This window comes from Setaria italica, chromosome IX, assembly GCF_000263155.2.
Source record: "Setaria italica strain Yugu1 chromosome IX, Setaria_italica_v2.0, whole genome shotgun sequence".
Classification (NCBI taxonomy): domain Eukaryota; kingdom Viridiplantae; phylum Streptophyta; class Magnoliopsida; order Poales; family Poaceae; genus Setaria; species Setaria italica.
This window is the reverse complement of record NC_028458.1, coordinates 35,785,190-35,809,543: the sequence shown is the minus strand read 5'-3', so window position 1 is coordinate 35,809,543 and position 24,354 is coordinate 35,785,190. Positions and strand designations below refer to the sequence as shown.

The following is a 24,354-nucleotide window of genomic DNA, read 5'->3' as shown; positions in this document are numbered from 1 at the left end:
CTCCGCCTCGTCCCTGGCAGCAGCGGCTGGCGCGCCACCCCTCTCCCGAAGCCACCGGTAGCCTGGCCGAGGACGAGATCGTGCTCGTCTCGGCGTACCTCGCCCTGGCACGCGCGTGTGGATCTCGGTCACCCACAGGGGCACCTTCTCCCTGGACACCGAGGAAGAAGGCGCGCGGTGGCGGGTGGAGGGGGCGTGGCAGCTGCCGTTCGAGGGCCGCGCGCTGCACGTCCTGGAGCTCGGCTGCGTCATCGGCCTGGCAGCGGAGACCCGGGTCCTGTGCGCGTGCGACATCAGGGCCGGGACGCCGCCGGTGGTGCGGCACGTGTGGAGGGAGACGTTCCCCTGGCCCTGGGAGGAGTCCGGCGTCGGGGGCGACGGCCGCCGCCGTCCGGACTCGAGGCCGAGGGACTTGCCCAGCCTGGCGTACCTGGGCAAGGGCAGGTGCTGCATCTGCAGGCCCACGAGCACGATGGAGCCCTACCGCGACGCGCCTCCCATCACGTACGACGGTGGTGGAGCTGAGGCGGTTGCCGAGCGGGGAGCTTGAGCTCGCCAAGCGCGGGAGGATGAGCTACAAGACGGTTCTGCCCCGCGGTACGTGCATTAAACCGGTCATACGTTAAAATTAAATTGGACAAAAAGCAAAGTCCGGGTCGTGCACGTTAAAAAAAAACAAATTCAGTTAAATTAAATCTCAGTCAACGGTCATGCGTTCTGCCCCGCGGTTCGTGCGTTCTGCCATCCGTAATCGCCGATTGGTTTCCTACTCTCTCACGGCCTCGATTCCTTCGCTTCTCCGCTATGCACGACCACGGGTTGCCCTCCCGCCACCATCCTCCGATCCGCTCGCCCCCATCGACGGTCACGGCTTGGCACTGCATCAGTCCTCTTACACGGTGGCCAGCGGAACAGGCGGCCGGCCCTCTGCTCCACGCCTCCACGGCCACGCGATTATTTTGGTCGCTTTGGACACCGGAAGAAGGTGGTGGAAGGCTCAGTTTCAAAACAAGAATACGACTGGTCCGTAAAACTCACCTATGACAAGTGCCACAACACCACCTGGCCGAAGGAATGGCACGTGCATCTGCATATGATATTGATGCAGAATTGCAGATGATGGATCGCAAATCCGATCTTTCATGCAGGAAAAGAAGCACATAAAAATTACTTTCATCTTGTACGAGAACGAGTTATGAATGTGATTTTTGGAACTCAGTTTATTTTTCAAAAGATTATGTTGCTTATAGATTTGTTAAAGTCCTAACAATTTGAAATTTTGAAGAGTGGCACCAAGAGATAGGTTACTTTTTTAGAAAAAAATTGGTAGATGTTTCATATTTTAATGATTTAAATTAATTAGTTATGGTTTTTTGATATTAAACTAATTTTTTTCTAGTTTTAATAGTTGGATGTTTCTTGTTGTCTAGTTATGTAGCTCACGACTTAAAATAGGACTGCCATGACAATTGAATGGTGTAAATTAGACTTTTTCTTAATACAATAAAGTCCAAATCACTACTCACTTTATAGCCTAAGTCCACATAACCCCATAAACTATAAAACCGTTTACTTGACCCCTGACTTTAAAAAACCAGCTTATTTCTCACCTTTGCTATCCAACTAAAACCAGCTTTAGCCATGTGGACAGTGGTTTTACTGTTTTTGATGACTCGGATGGCCATATCATCAATTATTGTCCACGCTTGCTGTCCGAGAGATGGTCAAGGCCGTTTGGAGGCATGGCGACGTTGCTGGGCCTGGGCGAAGCTCAAGTGGCGCTTGCTAAGTGGAGGAGGCTCTGGTGCTTGCTGATTTAATTTGGCAAAGGTGGAGATGGAGAGGAACCACATGATTTGGTGGTTGGGATGTCGATGTTCTGCTCAAGCAAGGAGGGACCAGAGAGAGGAAATTGGAAGGGATCAAGGGAGGCGGTCGTGGCTCTAGTTCACTAGTTGCTTGCCGCTTGAAGGGAGTTTAGAGATGCGGCAGTGAAATGAAAGCCTACTAGTCCGGTGGCTTTTGGTGGAAGAAGTAGAGAGCAGTAGAGAAGGGTAGCAGTAAACTTGTGAGGTCACATCAGGATCAGACCACAAGTGCAACTGTACGTGTAGGCCATGGTCTCCTGGCTTCAGCGTGAAACGCAATAATTTCTTCCTTCGTTTCGCGCGCACCAAATTTCATTGCAGAGTAAAAATAGTTGAGGGAGTGAATGTGAAATACACAAGGTAAATGTGGACGATTGTTGATCATGTGGTCATGCATCCCGGTCATAAAAACAACGGCAGCGCTGCAGCTGGCTGCCGCTGCTGGCTTCTACTGCAAGCGGCTGCAGCGCAGCTGCTAGCTGCTGCTTGTGGCTTCAGCTGATCAGCAGGAGAAGCTGCTGCCCAGCGCTGCTAGCTACTGCTTAGGATTTTTCGGCCTGTTTTCCCTACTGATGCGCTGCTACATTTCAAATTTAAATTTGTAACGGTAAAAGGATGTACAACATTCAAATTTTGTCGCGCAAACTTAACCAACACAATGGAAGGTACGAACGTACACAACTAGTACAATTGCTTACATACACATTACAACATTAACATACACAGCATACACCCATTATTTACATTAAAGAGATTCCCATCACAATCCAATCTCGTACACTGGCCATATCAGGAGTAGCATTTGCTGCCCACCCATTCGGACACCCCATAGTCCGAAGTTTGCGCCATGTTTAAACCTGCAGTACTTGCATCGGCAAGGTCCAGCAAATAATTGTGGAGTGCGAAGCAAGCAATAACGAGCTTCATTTGCCGCTCTCGAGAATATAGTAGAACTTGCCGCAGAATGTGCCACCTGGATTTGATCACGTCAAATGCGCGTTCGACCACATTGTGAAGACTGGAATGGTGGAAGTTGAATTTCTTCTCCAAAGTGTCCGCCGATCTTCTGCTAAACTCCTCCAAATGGTACCTGATATTTCGATACAGCCCCAGATAGCCTTCTCGAACTACGTAGCCCGAGTCGACCAAATAATATCATCCTGCAGATAATAAAAAATATTCACCATTAGTGCACCAAATTTTGCAATTGCAGCGTCCTGTGCGTAATTAGTCAAGTACCATACCTGCAGGTGGATGAGGGTAGTTCGGTGCCGCCATACAGTCCCGCAACACCGACATGTCATGACAGGATTCTGCCCTCCCCGCTCCTACATACGTGAATCGCATGTCCATATCCACTATAGCTAATACATTGAAGCTAGTCCACCCTATTCTGTTAATAAAATTCAAACGGGACTCACGCCCGACCTGTACGGGAACGTGTGTACCGTCTAGAGCACCTATGCACCCATCAAAGAACGGTGCATATTGATTCAGCTTATGATTCACCTTAGAGTAAGCAGCATCCTTTGGACCGATTACTATCTGGGCAAATGAAAACATTACATTTGCCACATGCGCCATCTTTCTACTAACTGTGTTCAAACTCCGGTCAAATCTATCTCTAATTTGACGACAAGCCTGTTGTGTCGCACACGCCCACACGAACATACCTAAAGCCTCAACAGATTCTACCCCTTGCGACGTTTTCAATCCATGATTGGTAACCAAGATGTCATGCAACTGAAGGAACGCGTCGGAATACATACAAAAATTATCGAAGCACCGCCACCTTTCCCGCAGATTGAGCTCAACCCATTGCCGTCCGGTCATGCGTGGCAAGTCAACTTGCGGGTTCACCACAGGACGCTGCCTCCTGTTCACCTCCGCATATGCGGCTGCTGCTGCTGCTAAACACTTTAGATCGAACACGACAGAGCTGCTGTCACTGCCGGTGTCACTATTTGGTTCCTCTGCACTACTCATACTTTATTGAACCTGTGCATGCACAATCGGAGGGGCATCAGCAAACACACCTTACACATTTGTAGTTGCACCATATTATACATATGCATTTGTTTCGAACCTGTCAAGTGCTAGTGAAGTTGCCTCTCCACCTTACTTCAGCTGCCGCAAAATTAAACCAATCCTCCTCCTAGTGATGAGCTGAGGGCCTCCAATGAGCTAATCAACTACGTGTCCAAATGGTTAAGACAAGAGACATCAAAATTCCAAATCACTTCAAAGCCAACTGTTCTGACACAAGTTAAAAAAAGTACTGATCGTAGATGACATTAAACTAGAAAGAAAGTACTGATCCTGGACGACATTTCACTTCACAGAAATCACTGATCACGACATTTAACTTGAAAGAAATTGCTGATCATGGACGACATTAAACTTGAAAGGAATTTAACTAGCACTAAAACAAAATGTTCAACGAACAGGACATGTTACATAAGCTAACATTACTGTTCCGACACAAGTGCAAACATTATCTTTTAAACCCATCAGTACACATCACTACAATAAAACAAAGTCATGCCACAATTACTCTACTTGTTCAACATGTCCCAGTTGAATTGTATCCAATTCAGTCGGCCCTCTTTCGTTTTCATCTTCGTGAACGCCCTCCGATAATCGGGTTCTTAGTACATAAATAAAGAGCCTGGCAGTAAAGCGGAGACCCCTCCTGTAGACCATCTTCTTCTATAAGCTGCATTGCACGGTCCATTTCCTCCTGGGCACGGTCAGCACGTTTCTAGCTCCTTTTTGCCACACTTTCAGAAAGGTCCCTGATGTACTGCTCCAAGCTGCTACTTCTCTTTTCCCGAGGACTGTCAATAGAGAATTCCTGGGCCGGTCGTTTGGAGAAGTTACGAGCACTACTAGCAGACATGGGGTCCTGGTCCAAGTCCGCTGCATTGCCCTCAGTCCCCACGCTAGGTGCCGACTCACGAATACTTCCTGCCGTCAGCAAGGTGCACCTGTCTTGGGGGTCATGGCCATACAACTCATACAATTCTTCGAGGAAAGGTGGAGGCTTAACAGAACTCGGCTGGGAACTCGACGGGGCAGCACCACCACTAGTGTCCTGCAATGTTCAAGGAACAGTGCATGTTCAAGGCCGAAAACAGAAATGTACAAATAAGATGACGACTAACTTATGGGACTGTCATAGGACGTACTGCTTCGTTGTCCTCCTAATAGGTGGGATCAGCAGCAACACCACCAGTTTGTGTGTCGCGCCCTAAACCAGATTGGTTTTGCAAGGCCCTCCAGCTCAGGAATGTTCTCCGCAGGGCGTTGAGCTTGTTCTGCAGCTGCTTGCTGCCCAAATGCAACCCAGTCTGTTGGTTGAAGCTGCGGTACACGTTCTTCCATCCCAACTTACTGAGGCATCTGTTGCTCCAATTGAACTGGTTCTTCTGATCAATGCACAAGTCCAGCAAAGTTTTCGTCGTGCCCTCGTCCCAGTTGGCACGGTTATGATTCATCTGAGTACACAGGAGCTACAATTATATTGCACCGAAGTACGGATAACCAGGAGGCATACAACTACACAATCTCAGCATCAATGGATATGTTACTTGCCTTAGCAGTTGTCTTGGCATGTTAGTGGCGGAAATTGTACGTGCAGACCAGGGGGGAGCACGACGAAGTGGATGACGATGCCAGTGTGGGCACCTTTGGTACTTCCTCGCGGTTGGCCTACTACTAGGCTTGTATCAGTCACCTGGAAAGGTGAGAAAACCAAAACCAGGCACATCAATTTAGTTCACTATGTTGTAGACAAGTTTGGGAGTTTAAGCTGAATAACATGCTGGAAGCACAATGCACACAAGTGATACCATCAGGACCATGGACAGAACCAGGCAAACATAGATTACATGCTCATGGTCTCTAGTATGATCAAACATGTCATGTATGTCTGTGTGTCATGGTAACGCAGCTATGAGGTCATACATGTATGGCAAATTTGTTGTATTTCAACATCAAAGTACAAAAATGGAGCATCTGCACCCAAGTAGCAACAGCAAGCTAAAAATTTGTAATGCTAATGCACAAAACACGCAAGCATTAGAACACAAACTTCATAATCATAGGCAGTTCAACAGGGCGGTTCATAACAATTTGTAATGGTAATGGCGCTTGATCAACAGCGTCAGGCGTACCTGGGTGACCACCTGCACCTGTAGGTTGTAGGGGGCCGGAGGGGGGTGGAGTGCCGGGGGGGTGGGGGGCACGGGGTGGTAACACGGCGGCGGAGAGCCCGGATCCCAGCTGCCGTGCTGGTCGGCGACCTTGCTCCCTGGCGGCGCCGTTCACCCCCTGTGCGGCAGCACTTCGGTGGGGCGGAATAGCCCGCCGCCGGCGAAGAAGAGTCGTCCCGTACTTCGGTGATTGTAGCCCTCCTGTCACTTGCCCAACGTAGGGAGGTGGTCGCCGCGGGCGAAGCACGAGGGACCGCCGGCGGCGGAGAGCGGCCGAGATTTGGGAGCGAAGGCGGCGGAGCGCGGTCGAGGGGGTGGGAGCGGGGGAGATTTGGGAGCAACGGCGGCAGAGAGAGGGGGAGCGCGAGGGAGCCGGCGAGTGGAGGGAGCAACGACGGCGGAGAGCAGGCGAGAGCGCGGGTGCGGGCGAGCGGCGGGAGCGACGGCGGCGGGGAGCGGGCGAGATCTGGGAGCGCCGGCGCCGGAGAGCAGGTGACAGCGCGGGAGCGGGCGAGCGGCGGGAGCGCCGGCGGCGGAGAGCGGGCGAGAGCGTGGGAGCGGGCAAGCGGCGGCAGCGACGGTGGCGGAGAGCGGGCGAGATCTGGGAGCGCCGGCCGCGGAGAGCGGGCGACAGCGCGGGAGCGGGCCAGCGACGGGAGCGACGACGTCGGGGAGCGGGCCAGATCTGGGACTGATGGCGGCGGAGAGCGGGCGAGAGCGCAGGCGCTGCTGAGCGGCGGGAGCGACGACGGCGGATCGGGGGCGAGAGCTAGCGACCGGGCGAGAGGGAGGCGACTGGATAAGGACGGCAGGCGATAGCAGGCCAAATGAGGTTGAAGCGTCGGTGCCTTCAGCCGCTCGAACGGCTTCAAGCAGCGCACCGAACGGCTGGGCTGAAAAGCCCAGCTGGAAAAAGCCTAGCGGCATCCAGCTGCAGCCCACCGAACGGGGTGAACAAAATCATTGTCCATACGGCTAAAAGTAGTTTAGTTGGGTTGCAAAGGTGAAAAATAAGCTGATTTTATAAAGTCAGGGCAGTTTTACTTTTTACAGGGTTATATTTGGATTTTGATCATAGTTGGAGGGAGTAATTTGAACTTTTCTTCTTCTTTTTATATGTATATATGTACATGTGTGCTCTTTTTTTTCAAAACACACAGTACAAACACGGACGTTCACATAAACGCACATACACTCGCCCTTACGAACACACGCACACAACCCTACCCCTACGAGAACACCTCCAAAAGATTAAGATGGCAAATTCTCAAAATTGACGAAGTCACCACTGGCGCTTCGCTGTTGACGAGCACGTCGCCTACCACTGAAAGAATAACGACGGTTAAATCCTAGAATAAATCCAGAAAAAATTTATTTCCTATGTGTACCCTTGTTTGGTGTACGCATGAACATGCCCACAATTCACCCTACGAGAACACCTCCGAAAGATTAAGATGGCAAATCCTCAAAATTGACGAAGTCACCACTAGCGCTTCGCTGTTGACGGGCACGTCGCCTACCACTGAAAGAATAACGACGGTTAAATCCTAGAATAAATCTAGAAAAAAATTATTTCCTACGTGTACCCTTGTTTAGTGTACGCATGAACATGCCCACAATTCGCCTGGCTCCCCTTATTTCCTCACGTTTTCATGTGTTTTGAGTCGAAACTTATATGATGTAAAGTTTAAATCGGAAACCTTTGTTTGCTTTTTTTTCTTACTAGGATTGTGCCCTTGTTTGCTACGGGCAACACAAATCATAGATAGATACCATTCTAATCTTAGTGGACGACTAACATAAATGCAATACATCCAACTTTATACTTTATTAAACAGGCATACATGACTTCTCATGTTCATTCGTATTACAGGTGCAACAAAAATCAAGCATCATGGAGAGTCATCCATTAAGTTATATAAAAAGGACAGTCAGTAGATCGATAGGAGAAAAGCTTATGTCCAGAAATGGTTTTAGAACAAACCCCGCTAAATCTAATGTCTATCGCCTATTATACTACCACCAGTAGGGATCTTGAAGCTAAGCAGCAAGAAACCTGCATAATCAGTAATTAAGAATAATCACATTCAAAAACAGAAGCTAGATAGCTATGCTATCCTATCCTCAGTTACCTCCGATGGCACAAACACCATGAACCTTGGCATAGGAGTGGGATTATAGGGGGCCAAATCCAGCAGCCCCCTTTTCTCCATCATATTCCTGCATTCACCATGAATGATACAACCACGTTGTGCATTAACCTGCCATGCCATGTCAAAGAATGCATTATAACCTCAAGGTTGATGTAGATTGATCTGATTTTTTTTCATTACAAGAAAGGGACTGTTGTTACTTAGTCAAGGACATGATTAATTCATAAGTTAGTCTCATGCAAATCCTAATTAACAAATATATTACCCAACAATCAATATGATCTTATCAACATGCTATTTTGAGCTACATTAAGAAAATAAAACTGGTTGAAAACAAAGCATAGAAACGAAAGAGATTGTGTGCAGAGAAAGCCGGCACCTTTGCACACTTGCTAGAATCATGCGTCTAGCAACAGTTTTGCTCCACCACCAGCTGCATCATGAGAACGTGCGTTGCTACGGGCATACAAATTATCCCTACATGCAAAACAAATGTAGAATCGCATCACATGACACGAAATTGTCATTGGGCATACCATTAATACCAAGCACAGAATGAAACAAAATTAAAATTCATGTGCAATTGCATGTGTAATAGATAAAAACATAACAATATCAGATTGCGACAAAGATGATTACTCCAACCGACAATTTGGATGTACAACATGCTAATGACCACATCACATGATTTCACGTAAACAGAAAACTCAATGAACACATAATCTTCCTCTATTTTCTTCATCAGAAATATCAATGGAGCCACCAGTCACCAGCCCTACCCCATCCCCTATAATTTGGGTGTACAACATGCTAATGTACCATGAAACAAAATGTAAGAAACACAGTGCTGGCATAGTCATAAAACACTAATCATAAGTAGAAGTATTGCGCATATGGCTCTCAAGGAACAACTAAAATGGGCAGAGCTGTACCTTATCTGCCAACAAGCTGCACACAAAAAAGACCTGCATCTGTTGGGGATGGAAATAATTAAATAAAGCATCTGTTTCTCTGGACACAACTCTCACTGCAGAGTTGTATAAAAGACATTGGGTTTGAGGCTTGATGATTGTATACTTAAACAGCACAGATATTTATGGTGAAATTTCAAATAACCAGAAAACTTATATAAAACAGGGGCATGACAGGGTAGTTAGATAAAGAAGCACAAGTTCCATTACAGTTGCTAATATATCTATAAGTTCATGTAATTTAATAACCTCCACTTATTTGATCGCAACATCTCATAATCATAGTGGGAGAAGATCAGAAGAACCAAGATAGGTTAGTGAAATCAAGAATGGAGAATTCCCAAACTAAAATTAAACTTTTTTCAAGGAACAGAGGTATGTGTCCAAACTAAAATTAAACTACTCGACAAACCTCCCAAATCTCACCCCCTAATCACCAGCATCCCAAATAACGTACATTAACCAGGAAAAATATTTTTAAATATGCATGCTTATAGTAAACCAAACCTGGCATAGAACCCAGACGATAAAGATTCTACATTTTTTTCTTCCATCCAACCTCTCTAGAACCTAGATAGACAAAGAAAATAAAAGGATGGGCCAAGTGAGTTCAACAGAGCCTTGCTTGAATGAAATTGTTTTTTTATAATGAAGTTGAATAGCATTTTCTTGCTATATAATCTATAGTTGATATGTTGCTAAATAATTTTGATAACTTGTGTAGGAACCAGTACAGTAATAAAATTCATGGCCTGATCCATCTATGGTTTGTACAACTTAAGACTTCATAAAAAAATTCAGTCCAACAGTGCACACTATTTGTAAATTGTAACTCAAGCAAACTTCTTGGACAACAGTACACCTAGATATGAAGAATCGTAATATTTTGCATTGAACAACCATTAACCAATAGCCTAACTTTCTTGGCAGAATAGCATGGACGGGAAGGAATCAGTAACAGCAAAATAAACCACATTTGGTATTGATTGTACAAGGGAAAGAAGGAAAATGATGTGTCCTAAAATCTAGAAGGCAATTGATTGGGCATTAGTCCTCACAAATACAATGGTTAATGCAGTTCTTGATACCTAAAGCCGCCCATTTACAGATTAAGAGTTGGGAGCTAAAAGTTAAATTTGAAACAAATGCCAGTGCTTTGTAGGCTTGAAACCAAAATTCATAAAATAAATAAGGATTGGAGAGCCTAAAGCTGATATGAAACAAATACCACTGCATGTATCCCTGAAACCAAAATTCACAAAATAAACTGCATGTAGTCCTGATTAAATGTTTGTTTGAATATTAACTTTTCCACCTCTAACATGGAACCTGCATGTTATCTACCATGTTAAGATACATTGCATGGGCACAAGTACAATAAGTGGCCTCAGTAACAAGAAGATTGGCTCAAGAATCAAGATCAATATATCATCACTGATTGCTATAGAAAGTTGACGAGCAAAAGGCCAAAGTCTCCTAACTGCAAATCTTAAAGAAATACTATCGAGAAATTAACATGCACAAAATAAAGTAGTCCAGAATTCCCATATTCAGAATACGAGAGCATAAAAAGGTATTTCCAGTAGGTCTAACTATGGTTCAATCTGGCGAGTATGTATAAGTGTAAACTGGGATGAAGTAATGGCTCTAAGAAATTAGCCTATTTATGTTGGAAAAAAAATCTCAGTTCTATCAAATTAGGAGCAAGATTAAAGCTACTGTCATCTAAAGGCACATAAACACAGGGAGACTCAAAGCAAACAATGGATAGTTGGATACCTCATCTGCAGTACCACATTGCAGAGCAGGTCACAGTCCTCCAGGCCCTCCAAATCTTCAATATGCTAGCACTTGTGATATGTTCTGAAGAATACGCTACAAATGTTCCCGGCCTCTTATAGCAAGCCAGCTCCTCTCAAATAAACACATAGTAGCATCTTTCTTCCTTCACACCTCTCTTTCTCCCTCTGCCTCCACCGAGCAAGCAATCCTCGATAGCTAGCAACCTGCCAACCAGTTTCTTTCTTTTTCTTCCTCCAAATTAGCAAGCAACAGGTCAAATATAATCAGCAGCACACCTCTTCTCTGTTCTTCTGTCCACCATGATTGCAGCAGCAACCAGTAGTTCTCCCTTCTTCCTGCCGGCAAGCACGACGAGCTGATCATGAACCCAGCTAACCTTCTCTCCCTCCAATAGCAGCATGCATCAGCAGCAGCACGCTAAATCCATCTCTAAAATCCCCAAGCTCCAACATCACCACCATGACCTCATCTCTAGATCTCCATCGATTCTTGCTGCACCTCCAACCAAAGCACGACATCTCCTGAGATTCTCCTCCTACCCGAGCCACAAATCCAGCACGGGCTCCTCCCAATCCATCTCCCTCATGGGCAATTCAAGCCATGGCCTGCACCTCAGCTCCTCTCAATCGCACAGCTGATGAGTTGGGGCAGATGCCGCAGGATGAGCCAGTCGAAGGCGACACAGAGGCGAATGTTGATTGGGGAGGTGGAGGTGGGGAACACAAGGATGAGCAGCACGGGGGAAGGGGAGGCGGCATTTGTTTGATGGTGGCGGTGGATTTGTCGAGGAGGGGATCCCGCGCGAGGCACTGCCGCGCCGGGCGGCGTGGCGCGGTGAGCGCAGAGGGCGAGCGCGGTGAGGAGGAAGAGGGGCGGCGAGGAAGTGCTGCAGACCATGGGTAAAGGATGGCGGTTGGCGAGAGGCAGACCCACGTGGGCGGGCAGAACCACGGACCTGTCGATGCGGTGGACGGCAGCGGCGACGCAGGGAGGAATCGGCGGCGGCCCGGCGGCAGCGCAGGGAGGGAGACGGGGATGGTCAGCGAAGTGGTGGACGGCGAAGAGCCCGAGAGCGCAACGAGCAGCAGGAGAGGAGAGGCCGTTGGAGTCCTTGGGCTCCTCCGCCGCGGATCCGGCGTGGCGGCGCACGGAGACCTAGCCGAGGAGAGGAGGATGGCGGGCGGTGGCGGCGGCGCAGGGCGACCGAGTAGTGGCGGCGGCAGCGGCGGCGGCGGCAGCGGCAGCGGCGTAGCAGGGCGAGCGAGCCGAGGAGAGGCGGATTGCGGACGGCGGCCTATCTGCTCTCGGTCCACCCGAGACCTGAGTCTCGGCCCAGCCCATATAATCTTGCTTGGCATCCACGGAACGCAACTGCCTCAAACCCTGACACCGCCACCGCCAGCACCGGCGCCGCGCCCGCGCCGCTAGCTCCTACTTCTCCCTCGCAGCCGCACAACACACCCCATAACTCTACCCAGCTCATCATAGCTAGAAAGAGTCTCGTCGACCTTCTCCCTTCCTACTACATTGGTGGATTTCTTTTACACAACTGATGGGTCGCGTCAAGAGATCCAAGAAGGCGGCCAAATCCAAGAAGAAGGTGCCAGATACATGCATCGTGTTATCTGATTTTTCTGTTTCGAATTTCGATCGCTCACCAGTGTTTCCTGATCCCAATTTCTGTATTCCCTGGCTGAAGCAACTTGGTGAACCTTCGTCATCATCTGCCATCCCGGCTAAGGTAAGGCCGTGAAACAAACCATCCTGTTATTTTCTTCGCGTCTCCTGAACGTGTGGAGACTGCACTGCACATGACTGCGGAGTGCTGAACATCAACGTTCCCTATTATTTCATTTGTTAAGTTACAGCTGGAATCTTTTATCATCGTTACAAGATGTGATTCTTCAACTAGTAATTCATTTAGGTATGGCAACCGGGCGTAGATGCACTGGAAGATGGGGAGGAGCTCCAGTACGACCCCACGGCTTACAATTATTTCCATCAGTTTGTTAGCATTGGCTGTCCTTTCTTGAGGTAAGATTTATTTCTCCACATGGGTTGTTGTTTATACTTCTCCTAAATCCTAATTTGAGGTCAATGTGTGCGGTCCATTGTCAACAAACTTACTTTCCGTTGCAGTTTTGATGTCGTTCGCGATCACCTTGGACTTGTCCGATCAGAGTTCCCACATACATTGTACGGTGTTGCTGGAACTCAGGTGAAAGTCTACACACACATCTATGTATTTCAGCTTAGTGGTGTAGGGCACCAGCAAAACTTGAATTGCTCCTCACTCATGTCTCCCGGACTTGGCTCTTTGATTTTCTAAACATAAATAAATCATATCTCATTGTCATATTTTGTGACTTTATACTGCCCTGGTTCCTGCTCTGAATTTTACTTTGCTATGCTCTTATTACATTGTTTTAGATAAAAAAAAATCACGCCGGTGCTGACTCTGAGCACATAAAAACCATGAGGAAACTGAGTATGAGTGTTTGATTGCATTTGCATCATGATTTTTAGGAAAGATTGTGATGGACTGCGAGTTTTCTCTAACTTGGTTCGTTGAAATAATAACAACGAGATTGAACAAATTTCTAAAATTAATCAATCTTTTGCTGGAACTTTTAAGATTCGTGTAGTTGCAGATAATCAGCGTTACATGTTTACCTGCTCTGTTTTGCATCTTTTTCAGTAATATTTTATCCACCTGTGAACCCAGATAATCAAACTTTTGTCCCTCCAGTTTAAGAGCTAACACTTCTTGTTTCTTCAGACTCCAAAGGGTACACCAAATTATGTTGGAATTTTTATGCTTTCCAACATGAAAGGGAAGATGCCGAGACCTGATGGTGAATGTGATATGGATGGTGACAGCAGCAGTGATGATGAAGAAGGTACAAAGGATACTATGCAAGTATGTTTTTTTTCTCAAATGACTTGTCCATAAATAAAGTAATTACTTCACTATCCAGTAGGCTCTTCTGATGCATAGCTTATTATGTGTTATTTTGCTAATGTATCAGCTAAAAAAGGTGGCTCACGCGGGGAGTGTAAATCGGATACGCTCGATGACTCAAAAACCACATCTATGTGCCACATGGGGAGAAACTGGTCATGTTCAGGTAATTCGGTTCCTCCATCACATTTCCTTTTCATGTTCTGTGATTGTTGACTGGCCCACGTCAATGATCAATCCCATTTCAGACATCAACAGAATGTATACTTTACATGTTATATTTCGTTTTGGAAAGGAATAGAATGCCCCATGCTGACTATCTGTTCATAACTGTGCATTCTGTGCAGGTGTGGGACTACAGCTCTTTCCTTAATTCATTATCAGATTCAGGGATGGAAGACAAAGTAATCCACAAGCTCGTACCTTTGAAAGTATTTAGCGGCCATAAAGATGAGGGCTTTGCAATTGATTGGAATCCACTTGTTACTGGAAGACTTGTTTCTGGTGTATAATTGGTCTTATCCATTTCACACTTTTTGCTATTTGTTATAGTATCCAAAGTATTTCCTTATTGGTGACTTAATATATCATCTTGCCCCCTCTGATACATGTCAATAAGTCATCCAAGTCATCTAATTTGGTATATATATAGGACATCTGCATGGATTAGTTTAATTCTTTGTATATGCAGGTGACTTGACCAAGTGCATTCACCTGTGGGAGCCAACTTCGAGCAACTGGAACATAGATGCAAATCCATTTGTTGGACACTCTAAAAGCGTTGAAGATCTACAGGTACGGCACTGAATGATGTAACATAGATCTTCACCTATGTTTTCTCGATTGTGATTGTTTCAACTCCTACAATTATATTATTGCAGTGGAGTCCCACGGAAGCCGACATATTTGCCTCTTCTTCAGCGGATAAAACCATAGCTATATGGGATATACGGACAGGAAAGAAACCATGTATTATTATGAAGGCTCATAATTCCGACGTGAATGTTATCTCATGGAACCGGTAAGTTTATTGAAAAACTCAAATTTTACTTATGAACAACAATAGATGCATAGAGGATTTCTTATGCATGTTTCTTTACTTCCATTATATTCTCAGGCTTGCCAACAACATGATAGCTTCAGGAAGTGATGATGGCAGTGTCTCAGTCCATGATTATAGATTAATCAAGGTATTTCATCTTGAATTCTTCGTAAACCACAATAGTTATGCCTATGACTACCTAAGTGGTGCTTTTATATTAACGTATATAATATGGAAGGATCACTGCCTACATTTTCATTTAGATACAATAAAGAGCATTTGATGCGTAAAATTGTCCACGAGAAATAGCAAGATTAAAAGGCTAAAAATAAATAAATGGTCCTCTGTTTTTGTTGATTTTCTTTTGGTGGGGATTATCGGTTTAGTCCAGTCTTTGTAATGGGCCAACCTTCTCATGGAGGAAATCTTGGATTTTTTTTTCCAAGTTGAGATGCTACGGCATATGTTGTTTTAGTGCAGGTAGTACTATATAGTACATTGTCAAGCAAAAATCAGTGCAGAGCCAACTGCTATTGCCTCTGTTATTACCCTTTGGTCTTAACATATTTGATAATGTGTACAATGACAACAACAAAACCTTTACTTTTTGTCCCAAGCAAGTTGGTAAGCTAGACCGCTAGAGTCTAGAGATGAAACTCAAGAAGATCCACGAATGAAGAGGTGAAGTAAAATGGGTATAACTGATTAAGAGCAATGTAGTAAAAGGATAATGTCCAAGATCTTATCTCAACAAGCACATGTATTGCTAATTTCCACATTGTAACACCCTAATTTTCAACCTTTGCAATTTAATAAAATTTGCTAGAATTAAATGCATGTGTCTAAGGATTTTTAGGTTGCATTTGAATTTTCTTAGGCAATTAAATATTTTTCAAAATAAATTAATGAATCATAGGAGTTCATTGTTTCATTCATGCTGGTGCATTATTTTTGGTTGCTTGAATTCAAATTTATGTTTGAATTCATTTGTTTGAATCTTTTAAACAATTGGAAAGCCTTTTTCTTTTCCCTCCCTCTCCTTTCTCTCTTTCAGCCTGCTCTTTCTTTTGGCCCAGCTCGCCGCCGCAGCGCAGCGCTTCGCGCCGGCCCGCTTCCGCCTCTGCGTCGGCCCAGCGCTTCGCCCCAGTGCTCTCGCGCGCCGGCCCGCTCCCGCGCTGCCCCTCCGCTCTCCCCGCTGACCACCGGCGAGCTGGGCCAAAAGAAAGAGCGGGCCGAAAGAGAGAAAAGAGAGGGAGGGAAAAGAAAAAGACTTTCCTATTGTTTAAAAGATTCAAATAAATAAATTTAAACACAAATTTGAATTCAAGCAACCAAAAACAATGCACCAGAATGTATGCCACAATGAACTCCTATGATTCATTAATTTATTTTGAAAAAGATTTAATTGCCTAAGAAAATTCAAATGCAACCTAAAAATCCTTAGACACATGCATTTAATTCTAGCAAATTTTATTAAATTGCAAAGGTTGAAAATTAGGGTGTTACAACATCATGCTCCTATTCATCTGGATAATTCTTGGCATATATTCAATTCCTTCAGGCCTCTTTATCAGCATGTCATAGAATTGCACCCAGCAATATCTAAAGCAAACACAACTTTTTCCTGCAAAAAAGTTGAAGTACATGGCTTCTCAATGATATTTTCTCGTCGAATCTGTTTCCCTTATGCTCTCTATTGTGTTCGTAGAAGGGCGTTGGCTCCTTGGCAGCACATTTCAAGTATCACAAGAAAGCAATTACATCTATTGAGTGGAGTCCCTTTGAAGCATCAACATTGGCTGTATCATCCGAAGACCATCAACTGACGTGATTCTTCTCGTCTTCTCTTGTTTATATATTTTTTAAATCCCCCAAGCCACAAAAATGTTCTACGATTCACTGACACCTCCTGAATTGTGTGGCTTCAGAATTTGGGATCTTGCAGTAGAAAGAGATGCAGAAGGGGAGGACGAATTCGAATCAAAGATGCAAGATCATGTAAAGGCGCCTGAAGATTTACCCCCACAACTTCTTTTTGTTCATCAGGTAGTATTATCACATCATCTTTTGCATTGGCCCAGTCGGTTTTTGTTTCTATACGTAGTGTTGTAATCTGGAAAAAAGAGTTGAGTACTGATGGCACTGGCTGTTTTGTATGAGCAGGGCCAGAAACATTGGAAAGAAGTGCACTGGCACCCACAGGTACCCGGGATGCTCGTAGCGACGGGGATCGATGGCTTGGATGTGTTGATGCCTAGCAACGTTGCTGCGACCTTGTATTGATATGCTGGGCCGTAGACATCAGTGGAAGCACCGTTTAACATTGTATTGATGCTTCTGTTTATTGTCGAGCATTATCGGAAATTTTGATCGACTGGCATTGAGATTTACTACAGAGGTCTTTTGCTTGAGAAACAGGTCCGCTTTGATGAGCAAATATGCCAGAACGAAGTAATAGGAGCTGTGTTCACTTCCTCCTCTTCAGTGCACAACTGCACACCACTTAACAACTCGGTTATGACACAATTCACCATCGATTTAGATGGTTTTCAGGCGTCTGGGTACTAGATTTTTGGCGGATGATATAAGGCGATCGATCTATGCATACACCGACACACTTGATGCACGTACGCGCCCAATTTGATATAAAGCGATCGATATGTTGTGTCGGCCCAATTTGAATGAAATGTCTGTCTGGTGCAGCTCCGGTGAACGACAAATAGATATGTTCACAGTAGTTGATGAAATGTCAAAGATAAATAAATATGAACCATCTGTATATATACGTACATAAAAAAGGGCAATGGATAATGGGTACTGTACAGGGCATATCTGGATGGATGGGCTAGAGCTAAACCTTAGCACTGCAGAGACATGGCTAATGGATAGAGCTAACTTGTATGAAGTGTCACTTTTGCCCTTGCTTTTCTATTTCCTTAGAGGTATTTTGACACTTTCCTAATGTACTAGTTCCTATTAGCACTCGTTAGCTCCTCTTTCCTAGCTCACCCATGGATAGGCTAGTGCTAAATTTTAACTAGCTAAACTTTGACCCTTGGATCCAAATATAGCCATAATCATATGGATACACACGAGAACAATAAAAGTCTTCACACCTACGTTGCACAAAAACGATAGCACAACGCTATTTAGCTAAATATGCCATAAAATAGAATACATTTTTTAATGAAACAGGAGAAGCAAACCCCTACTTGATATTATATTGAGAAATAAGGAAAAGGAGCACTAGGCTCATGAAAAAAGTTCAAAAGTGAAAAGGGAACAAAATAAGAATTACAAGTTATTGAGCCATGATTCCATAGAGGTGAGAAGATTTAGCTTTGCTCTAAGGACTAGGGAGAATTCTGAAATAAACTTTCTCATGCAATAATCCACAATTGGATCAATATCATCGAAGAATGAAGATCCAGTCATATCTCTGATAGTCCAAATGCTCGAAGTCATTTGAATATAACTTCTTCCACGAAGAAAGGAACTCCCAACTACTGTCTGATCCTTCTAAAAGCCTGCAAAACTATTTCTTGTCATTGTTAGTGTGTTACCGATGGAATCCTAGCAAACATTTGCAAAGTTGTAGTGTATGAAAGAGATGAGCTGCAGTCTCATGTATTTACAAAATGCAAAGTTCACACGTGTATGATTCCAACTCCATTTGCTTTCTTCTAAGGGGGTGTTTGGATCCCCGGGCTAAACTTTAGTCCCTATCACATCGAATATTTGACACTAATTAGGAGTATTAAATATAGGCTAATTACAAAACCAATTTCACAACCCCTAGGCTAAATTGCGATACGAATCCATTAAGCCTAATTAGTCCATGATTTGACAATATGGTGCACAGTAAATATTCGCTAATGATGGATTAATTAGGCTTAATAGATTCGTCTCGCAATTTAGCCTAGGGTTCTGCAATTAGTTTTGTAATTAGCTCATATTTAATCCTCCTAATTAGCATCCGAATATTCGATGTGACACGGACTAAATTTTAGCTCCACGATCGAAAAGATCTTTTGCATTGACCCTATCCTTGAGAAGTGACTAGAAAACATAATACCCTAATACAGAAAAACAATACCACTAATGCTATCAGCTAAATATGCCACAAACAAGAAAATTTGCACTTAAATAAAACCCCACTAGATTAAAAGACCGCCGGCAACCTACGAACCGCGTTTGTAATTTTTCTTTTTCTTCTTTTGGCATGTTTTCCTATATACTCCTGCGCTAAATATGGAAATCTGGGCCAATGGAGAGGCCTGGTGGAGCTGCTGACGAGTTTTGTTGAGAACAGCAGCGCCGCAATTGACTTGTGGAGGATTCGATTGATTGACTGACTTGACTTGTGTGGTCCGATGGCGAAAGCCCACGCAGGCAGACACAGGATGGGCCACACGGAGTATGGCCTCAGAAACACACGGAAGCTGTCTCGACGCAACGGCTAACTCGTAACGAACTTTCCCCTGATCCCCTCCGCCCCCCTGCTCTGCTTCTTCTTCTTCTTCTTCTTCTTCTTCCCCCCTTCCTGCTTCGCTGCCTCCGCCTATAAAAACAACCGACCAATCCCCCGCTCGGTCCGTTCCCAGACCCGAGCCGCACCAAGGCAAGAACACGAGCGCCGCCGAAGGCAAGGAGAAAAGCGCCAACGCGAGCGAGTCGGTGGGCGAGCGAGAGAGGAGGAGGAGGAGGACGGACGGAGACGGCCATGGAGGGGTGGACTCCGCGGCGACACCGCTTCTGGTTGAGAGCGGAGATCGAGGTGGACAGGGGTTCCTCCATTCTCAGGTAAGCATCAACAGCGGTCTGGTTCTTGCAGCATCGGTCGTTCTTGATCCTTCTGATGCTTATCCTTCCAGTTCTTCTGCCTTCGTGATTCTGGATGCTTGTTCCATTGGTTGCCATTCTTCTTTCTTGGCTCCGCCCACTGAATTCATGTTTGCCTCGCCCTCCGCCCAAACGCTGAATTCGTCCCCGGCTCTTGCGTAGCAGCAGGATCGTTCTGTCTTTTCCTTTTCTGAATTCGTCGTGTTTGGCTCGCTGCGCTCTGCAGGGGCCCGGGGTTCGGCTTCGCTGCCGTCGTGCGAGAGCCGCTGGTGAAGCTGCGGCGGCCCCAGTACGACTTCGAGGGGTGGGACTGGGACTACTTCTCCTGGCCCCATGACCGGCTCGACGGTAAGCACCATGTTCAGGCTCCCCGGACTGAATCTTAGAGGTCAATGAATCTGGACGGAACTTTTGACCAGGTTAATTGAAACCTGCTGTTGGTTACTTTCCCGAAATGAGAAACTGGGGCTGCATCTGTTGGTTTTCGTACGGACCAAATAGAAATGAAATTTCAGTAATGAATTAGTCGCCAACCATGTTCTGAATTTTTCGCGTTTCTGTTGATGTCTGCAAGAAATTGGTGTGGTGAAAAAGTCATAGGAACATGTGGTTGTTCAGGACTGCAGATAGGATAGGTCAATGAATCTGGACAGGAAAGTGGCTTTTGTTAATCTCTCGTTTAATTTGCTTTCAGAAGAGATATAAATATGAACTTTCATGGTAAGAGTGTATAAGTCTTCAATGATTTGCTCAACGCATTTTCTGATGATATTCACCTAGAAGTACATTATCTGATAAGAAACTGAAAATGTGGTTTCATGCGGCAACAGCATATCATTATAGTGTTTATGTACTTGTTGCAGGGTTTTGTCGGTTTCCTGGAAACCATGGAACTCCATTCATTCATCGCTAATTCCTTTGTTGCTGCAGCACAATGACTGAACTTTTGATTTTATGCAGCCAATCTTGAGATGAGGGACAGTGATCCAGAGGCGACACTTGAGGCAGACAGGAAGGCGAGTGAGAGATTCCTGAACCAGAGCACGCTGCAGCTAGAGAGCCATGAGATGTACCAGCACACGGAGCAGCAGCAACACGCTGCAGCCTGGCCTTGTAACCATCTTGAAAGTAAGCATGCTCAAGCACTCAAGCTCGTAGTTGATGATATGTCTTGATCTCTATGAGACTATGAAGTTTCCTAGTCACGGTGTATATACTTCCACAGCCCAACATCATGATCTGTTCGATTCACTTTTAGTACTTAATTTCCCTAATTGCATCAGGTTCTGACAAAATTTGTCAAGAAGCACAATGTCTAACTAAAACCAGAAAATTTGATGGTTCCAAGAGGTCAATGAATCTGGATGGAAATGTTGACTAGGTTAACTGAACTTTCCTTTTTGTTTGTTTCCGAAATGAGAAACGACGGCTGTATTATCTTTCGGTTTTTCAGAGGAACCATGTAGAAATGAAACTTTGTACTAATTAACAGATTAGTCACCAAATCATATTCAGTGATGCTGTGACATACAGGATAGTCTTTACATCAGGAAATGAATTTCTCATGTGTCTGAGTTGTAAAAGGAATATGTAGGTTGTCAAGACTGAGGATAGCTTCAGAACAAAGCGGCAGATATGCCAATGCACTTTCATAGTAAGAGTGTAGCAGCTTCCAGAATTGATACTAGGTTCGATTGCTTAATTGACACTCCTTGATTTTAGTAATGCCATTTTAATAGATTTAATAACACTACTTCAACACATTTTCTTAGGAAATTCATCTAGGAGCACGTTATCTGATAAGAAACTAAAACTGTGGTTTCATGCAGCAATATCACAGCAATATAGTGATTATGTCCTTGTGACAGGGTGATGTTGGTTTGCTGGAAACCATGGAACTGCATTCATTCATCACTAACTGCTTTGCTGCAGTACAATCTCTGACAAGAAACTGAACTTCTGATTTTATGCAGCCAATTTTGAGATGAGGGATGATCCAGAGGCGCTTGATGCGGACCTGAAGGCGAGCGAGAACTTCCTCAACCAGAGCACGCTGCAGCTGGAGAGCTGTGAGATGTACCAGCATGCTCAGCACCAGCAAGACTGGCCTTGCAACCATCTCGAAAGTAAGCATCAAGCACTCAAGCTCCTAGTTGATGGTATGTCTTGATCTCTATGAAGTTTTGTAGTTACAGGGTATATACCTCCGCAGCCCACATCATGATGTGGTCGGTTCATTGTTAGTACTTAATTTCCCTAATTGCATCTAAACACAGGTTCTGACAAAAAAATGTCAAGAAACACAATATCTGACCAAAAACAGAAAGTTTATGGCTGATTCTGAGAGATCAATGAATCTGGACGGAATTGCTGACTAGATTAACTGAACTTTCCTTTTTGTTCGTTCCAGATTGAGAAACTGAGGCTGTATTCTCTTTTGGTTTTCAAAAGAACCATGTAGAAATGAAATTTCCACACTAGTTAACAGATTAATGGCTAAATCATATTCAGTGATTCTGTGACATGCTGTAGAGAGTAGTTGTTTATGACAGGAAACTGAATTTGTCATGTGTCTGTGTCTGAAGATAGGATAGTTTCACAACCAAGCAGCGGAATTGACAATATGGTTTGATTGCATAATTGACACTCCTTGATTTTAGTAATGCCATTTTTATAGATTTGATAATGCAGTTTCAATGCATTTTATGAAGAAATTCATATAGAAGCACAATGACTGATAAGAAACTGAAATTGTAGCTTTTTCATGCTGTAACATCATAGCGTGTAGTATTTATGTGCTGGTTTCGGGGTGTTGTTGGCTATTTGTCATTTCTGTATGGTTTGCTGGAAACCATGTAAGTAGGAATCCGTTGATTGATCGCTAATCCCTATGTTGCTGCAGTACAATGTCTGAAAAGAAACTGAATTTTTGATTCATGCAGCCAATCTGGAGATGAGGGACGGTGACCCGGAGGCGACACTTGAGGCAGACCAGAAGGCAATCGAGAGCTTCCTGAACCAGAGCATGCTACAGCCAGAGAGCTATGACATGTACCAGCACAAGCAGGAGCAGCACACTGCAGCCTTGCCTCGCGACCATCTCAAAGGTAAGCATGCTCAAGCACTCGAACACAGTAATATGGGGTTTCTATGGGATCCACGTCATGATGGAATCTATTCATATTCAGTACTTAATTTCAGTATTGACACTTAAAACACAGTTTCTGACAGATTTATCAAAAAACAGTTCCTGACAAATTTGCCAGTTTCTGACTAAACTGAAAATGTGCATAGAAGTTACATTAGTTACTTGTGGGCTTCAGGTTGTTGTTTGCGATTGATAGTCGTGTCGTGATTGCCTCCTTTGTTCTGAACTTGTGTTCCTCTTTGATAAATCTGGCACTGGCAGGGATCCTGCTCCTGCATAGGATTTTAATGAGAACATGCTGTAAATGGCATCGTTTGTGATAAAACAGAGTTCATTGCACATTAGTTGTTTATTTTTGCATAAAACCAACATGGCGATAAGTACGAGGAAGATGCATAATTAGGTATAGTTTCATGGAAGCCCAACAACTAGGATCTTGTCGATTCATCAATAACCCTTAATTTAAGTAAACCTTTTTGAATACATCATCCTCAGGAAACACAGTTTCTGACGAGAAAATGAAAATAGCAGTTGTTCATGCTGCAACAACATAGCGTTACAGTAGTTGTGTGCAGGCTTCAGAGCATTGTCGGAAATTTGCCGCTTTTGTAATCTAATTCCCAACCTGAGCAATGCTATGGTAATACAATGTCTGACAATAAACTGAACTTCTGAGTTTTGATTTATGCAGGCAATCTGGAGACGAGGAACACTGACGTGGAGGCGAAGCTTCAGACAGACCGGAAGACGAAGGAGCGAAGCACGCGGCAGCGGAAGAGGTCTGAGATGGATCGACGCACGCAGGAGGAGCAGCACGAGGAGAAGGAGAACAAAGAAGCCGTGATGTTCCGGACACTCACGCCTTTGAACAAGAAGGCCGTAGGACCCAGATCGGCACGGCGTCGCCGTGTTTTCGCAGAGGCTAACCGGAGCCTGGACAATGACAGAGCAAGGCAAGTTCCCTGGGCTTGTTAGTCACACACGCACGCACCATCTGGTTGGAGGTTGGTTGCTCCCATCGCTTGGGCTGCATGCATCGCAAGTCTGATAGGATACAGCTAGCCTGAGATGTGAGATGCCTTTCAGTTGGAGGAGCTCGTTAACTGTCAGGAAAGGAACCTGACCTTATGAGGTCAGAACTAGTCGAGAGCGCGTTCGTGTGTTTGTATATAGTACAGTACAGTGTTTGTATATAGTGCAGTACAGTAGAGACTAAAAGCATTCCGTTGCATGGTTCAGAACTAGGTTGAATTGTTTTTAAGTTCAGAAGTGTGTGTAAACAGTTTTCAGTTGACAAGTAGAAACATGTGTTCACGTCTTGTGAAGCTCAGTTTCAGTCAGTTGCCATTTA

At 44.8% G+C, this 24,354-nt stretch overlaps 3 protein-coding genes and 1 long non-coding RNA gene across 6 annotated transcripts; 3 read left to right on the top strand and 1 right to left on the bottom strand.

Moving 5' to 3' along the window:
• The first annotated feature begins 6,013 nt into the window (after window positions 1-6,013).
• Window positions 6,014-6,901, top strand: LOC111258465 (glycine-rich protein DOT1-like). Its single transcript, XM_022829739.1, has 2 exons — window positions 6,014-6,063; window positions 6,304-6,901. Exons 1-2 carry the CDS (start codon window positions 6,014-6,016, stop codon window positions 6,899-6,901), a joined length of 648 nt encoding a protein of 215 aa, XP_022685474.1.
• A 981-nt stretch (window positions 6,902-7,882) lies between these two features.
• LOC101772137 lies at window positions 7,883-12,335 on the bottom strand. 2 transcript variants are annotated; one of them, XR_215900.4, is made up of 5 exons: window positions 10,986-12,334; window positions 9,168-9,776; window positions 8,615-8,712; window positions 8,215-8,343; window positions 7,883-8,138 (listed from the first exon to the last, which is right to left on the bottom strand). It is a non-coding gene; the product is annotated as an uncharacterized LOC101772137 (long non-coding RNA). The 2 variants fall into 2 exon arrangements; XR_001163123.3 differs by having other exon boundaries at window positions 8,615-9,776; window positions 10,986-12,335.
• Window positions 12,336-12,561: 226 nt separating this feature from the next.
• On the top strand, window positions 12,562-17,382 carry LOC101755840 (glutamate-rich WD repeat-containing protein 1). Its single transcript, XM_022829738.1, has 12 exons — window positions 12,562-12,750; window positions 12,934-13,043; window positions 13,149-13,227; window positions 13,789-13,929; window positions 14,039-14,137; window positions 14,319-14,475; window positions 14,663-14,766; window positions 14,853-14,992; window positions 15,089-15,161; window positions 16,722-16,840; window positions 16,942-17,059; window positions 17,177-17,382. The coding sequence occupies exons 1-12, from the start codon at window positions 12,562-12,564 to the stop codon at window positions 17,294-17,296; spliced, it is 1,449 nt and encodes a 482-aa protein (XP_022685473.1). The 3' UTR covers window positions 17,297-17,382.
• Window positions 17,383-19,565: 2,183 nt separating this feature from the next.
• Window positions 19,566-24,354, top strand: LOC101755428. Of its 2 annotated transcripts, none has more exons than XM_012842617.2 (6): window positions 19,566-19,816; window positions 20,082-20,203; window positions 20,816-20,983; window positions 21,829-21,981; window positions 22,798-22,962; window positions 23,695-24,354. In XM_012842617.2, exons 1-6 carry the CDS (start codon window positions 19,737-19,739, stop codon window positions 23,976-23,978), a joined length of 972 nt encoding a protein of 323 aa, XP_012698071.1. In that variant the 5' UTR covers window positions 19,566-19,736; the 3' UTR covers window positions 23,979-24,354. The 2 variants fall into 2 exon arrangements, with proteins under 2 accessions (XP_012698071.1, XP_004986777.1); XM_004986720.3 differs by having other exon boundaries at window positions 21,829-22,014.

Coding starts and splice junctions, on each gene's coding strand:
- LOC111258465 (XM_022829739.1), top strand. CDS start 6,014: ATGGCGCTTGATCAACAGCGTCAGGCGTACCTGGGTGACCACCTGCAC. Junction 6,064..6,303: donor CTGGGTGACCACCTGCACCT/GTAGGTTGTAGG, acceptor TGCCCAACGTAG/GGAGGTGGTCGCCGCGGGCG.
- LOC101755840 (XM_022829738.1), top strand. CDS start 12,562: ATGGGTCGCGTCAAGAGATCCAAGAAGGCGGCCAAATCCAAGAAGAAG. Junction 15,162..16,721: donor ATGATTATAGATTAATCAAG/GTATTTCATCTT, acceptor TTGTGTTCGTAG/AAGGGCGTTGGCTCCTTGGC. Junction 17,060..17,176: donor AACTTCTTTTTGTTCATCAG/GTAGTATTATCA, acceptor TTGTATGAGCAG/GGCCAGAAACATTGGAAAGA.
- LOC101755428 (XM_004986720.3), top strand. CDS start 19,737: ATGGAGGGGTGGACTCCGCGGCGACACCGCTTCTGGTTGAGAGCGGAG. Junction 20,204..20,815: donor GCCCCATGACCGGCTCGACG/GTAAGCACCATG, acceptor GATTTTATGCAG/CCAATCTTGAGATGAGGGAC. Junction 22,963..23,694: donor GCCTCGCGACCATCTCAAAG/GTAAGCATGCTC, acceptor TGATTTATGCAG/GCAATCTGGAGACGAGGAAC.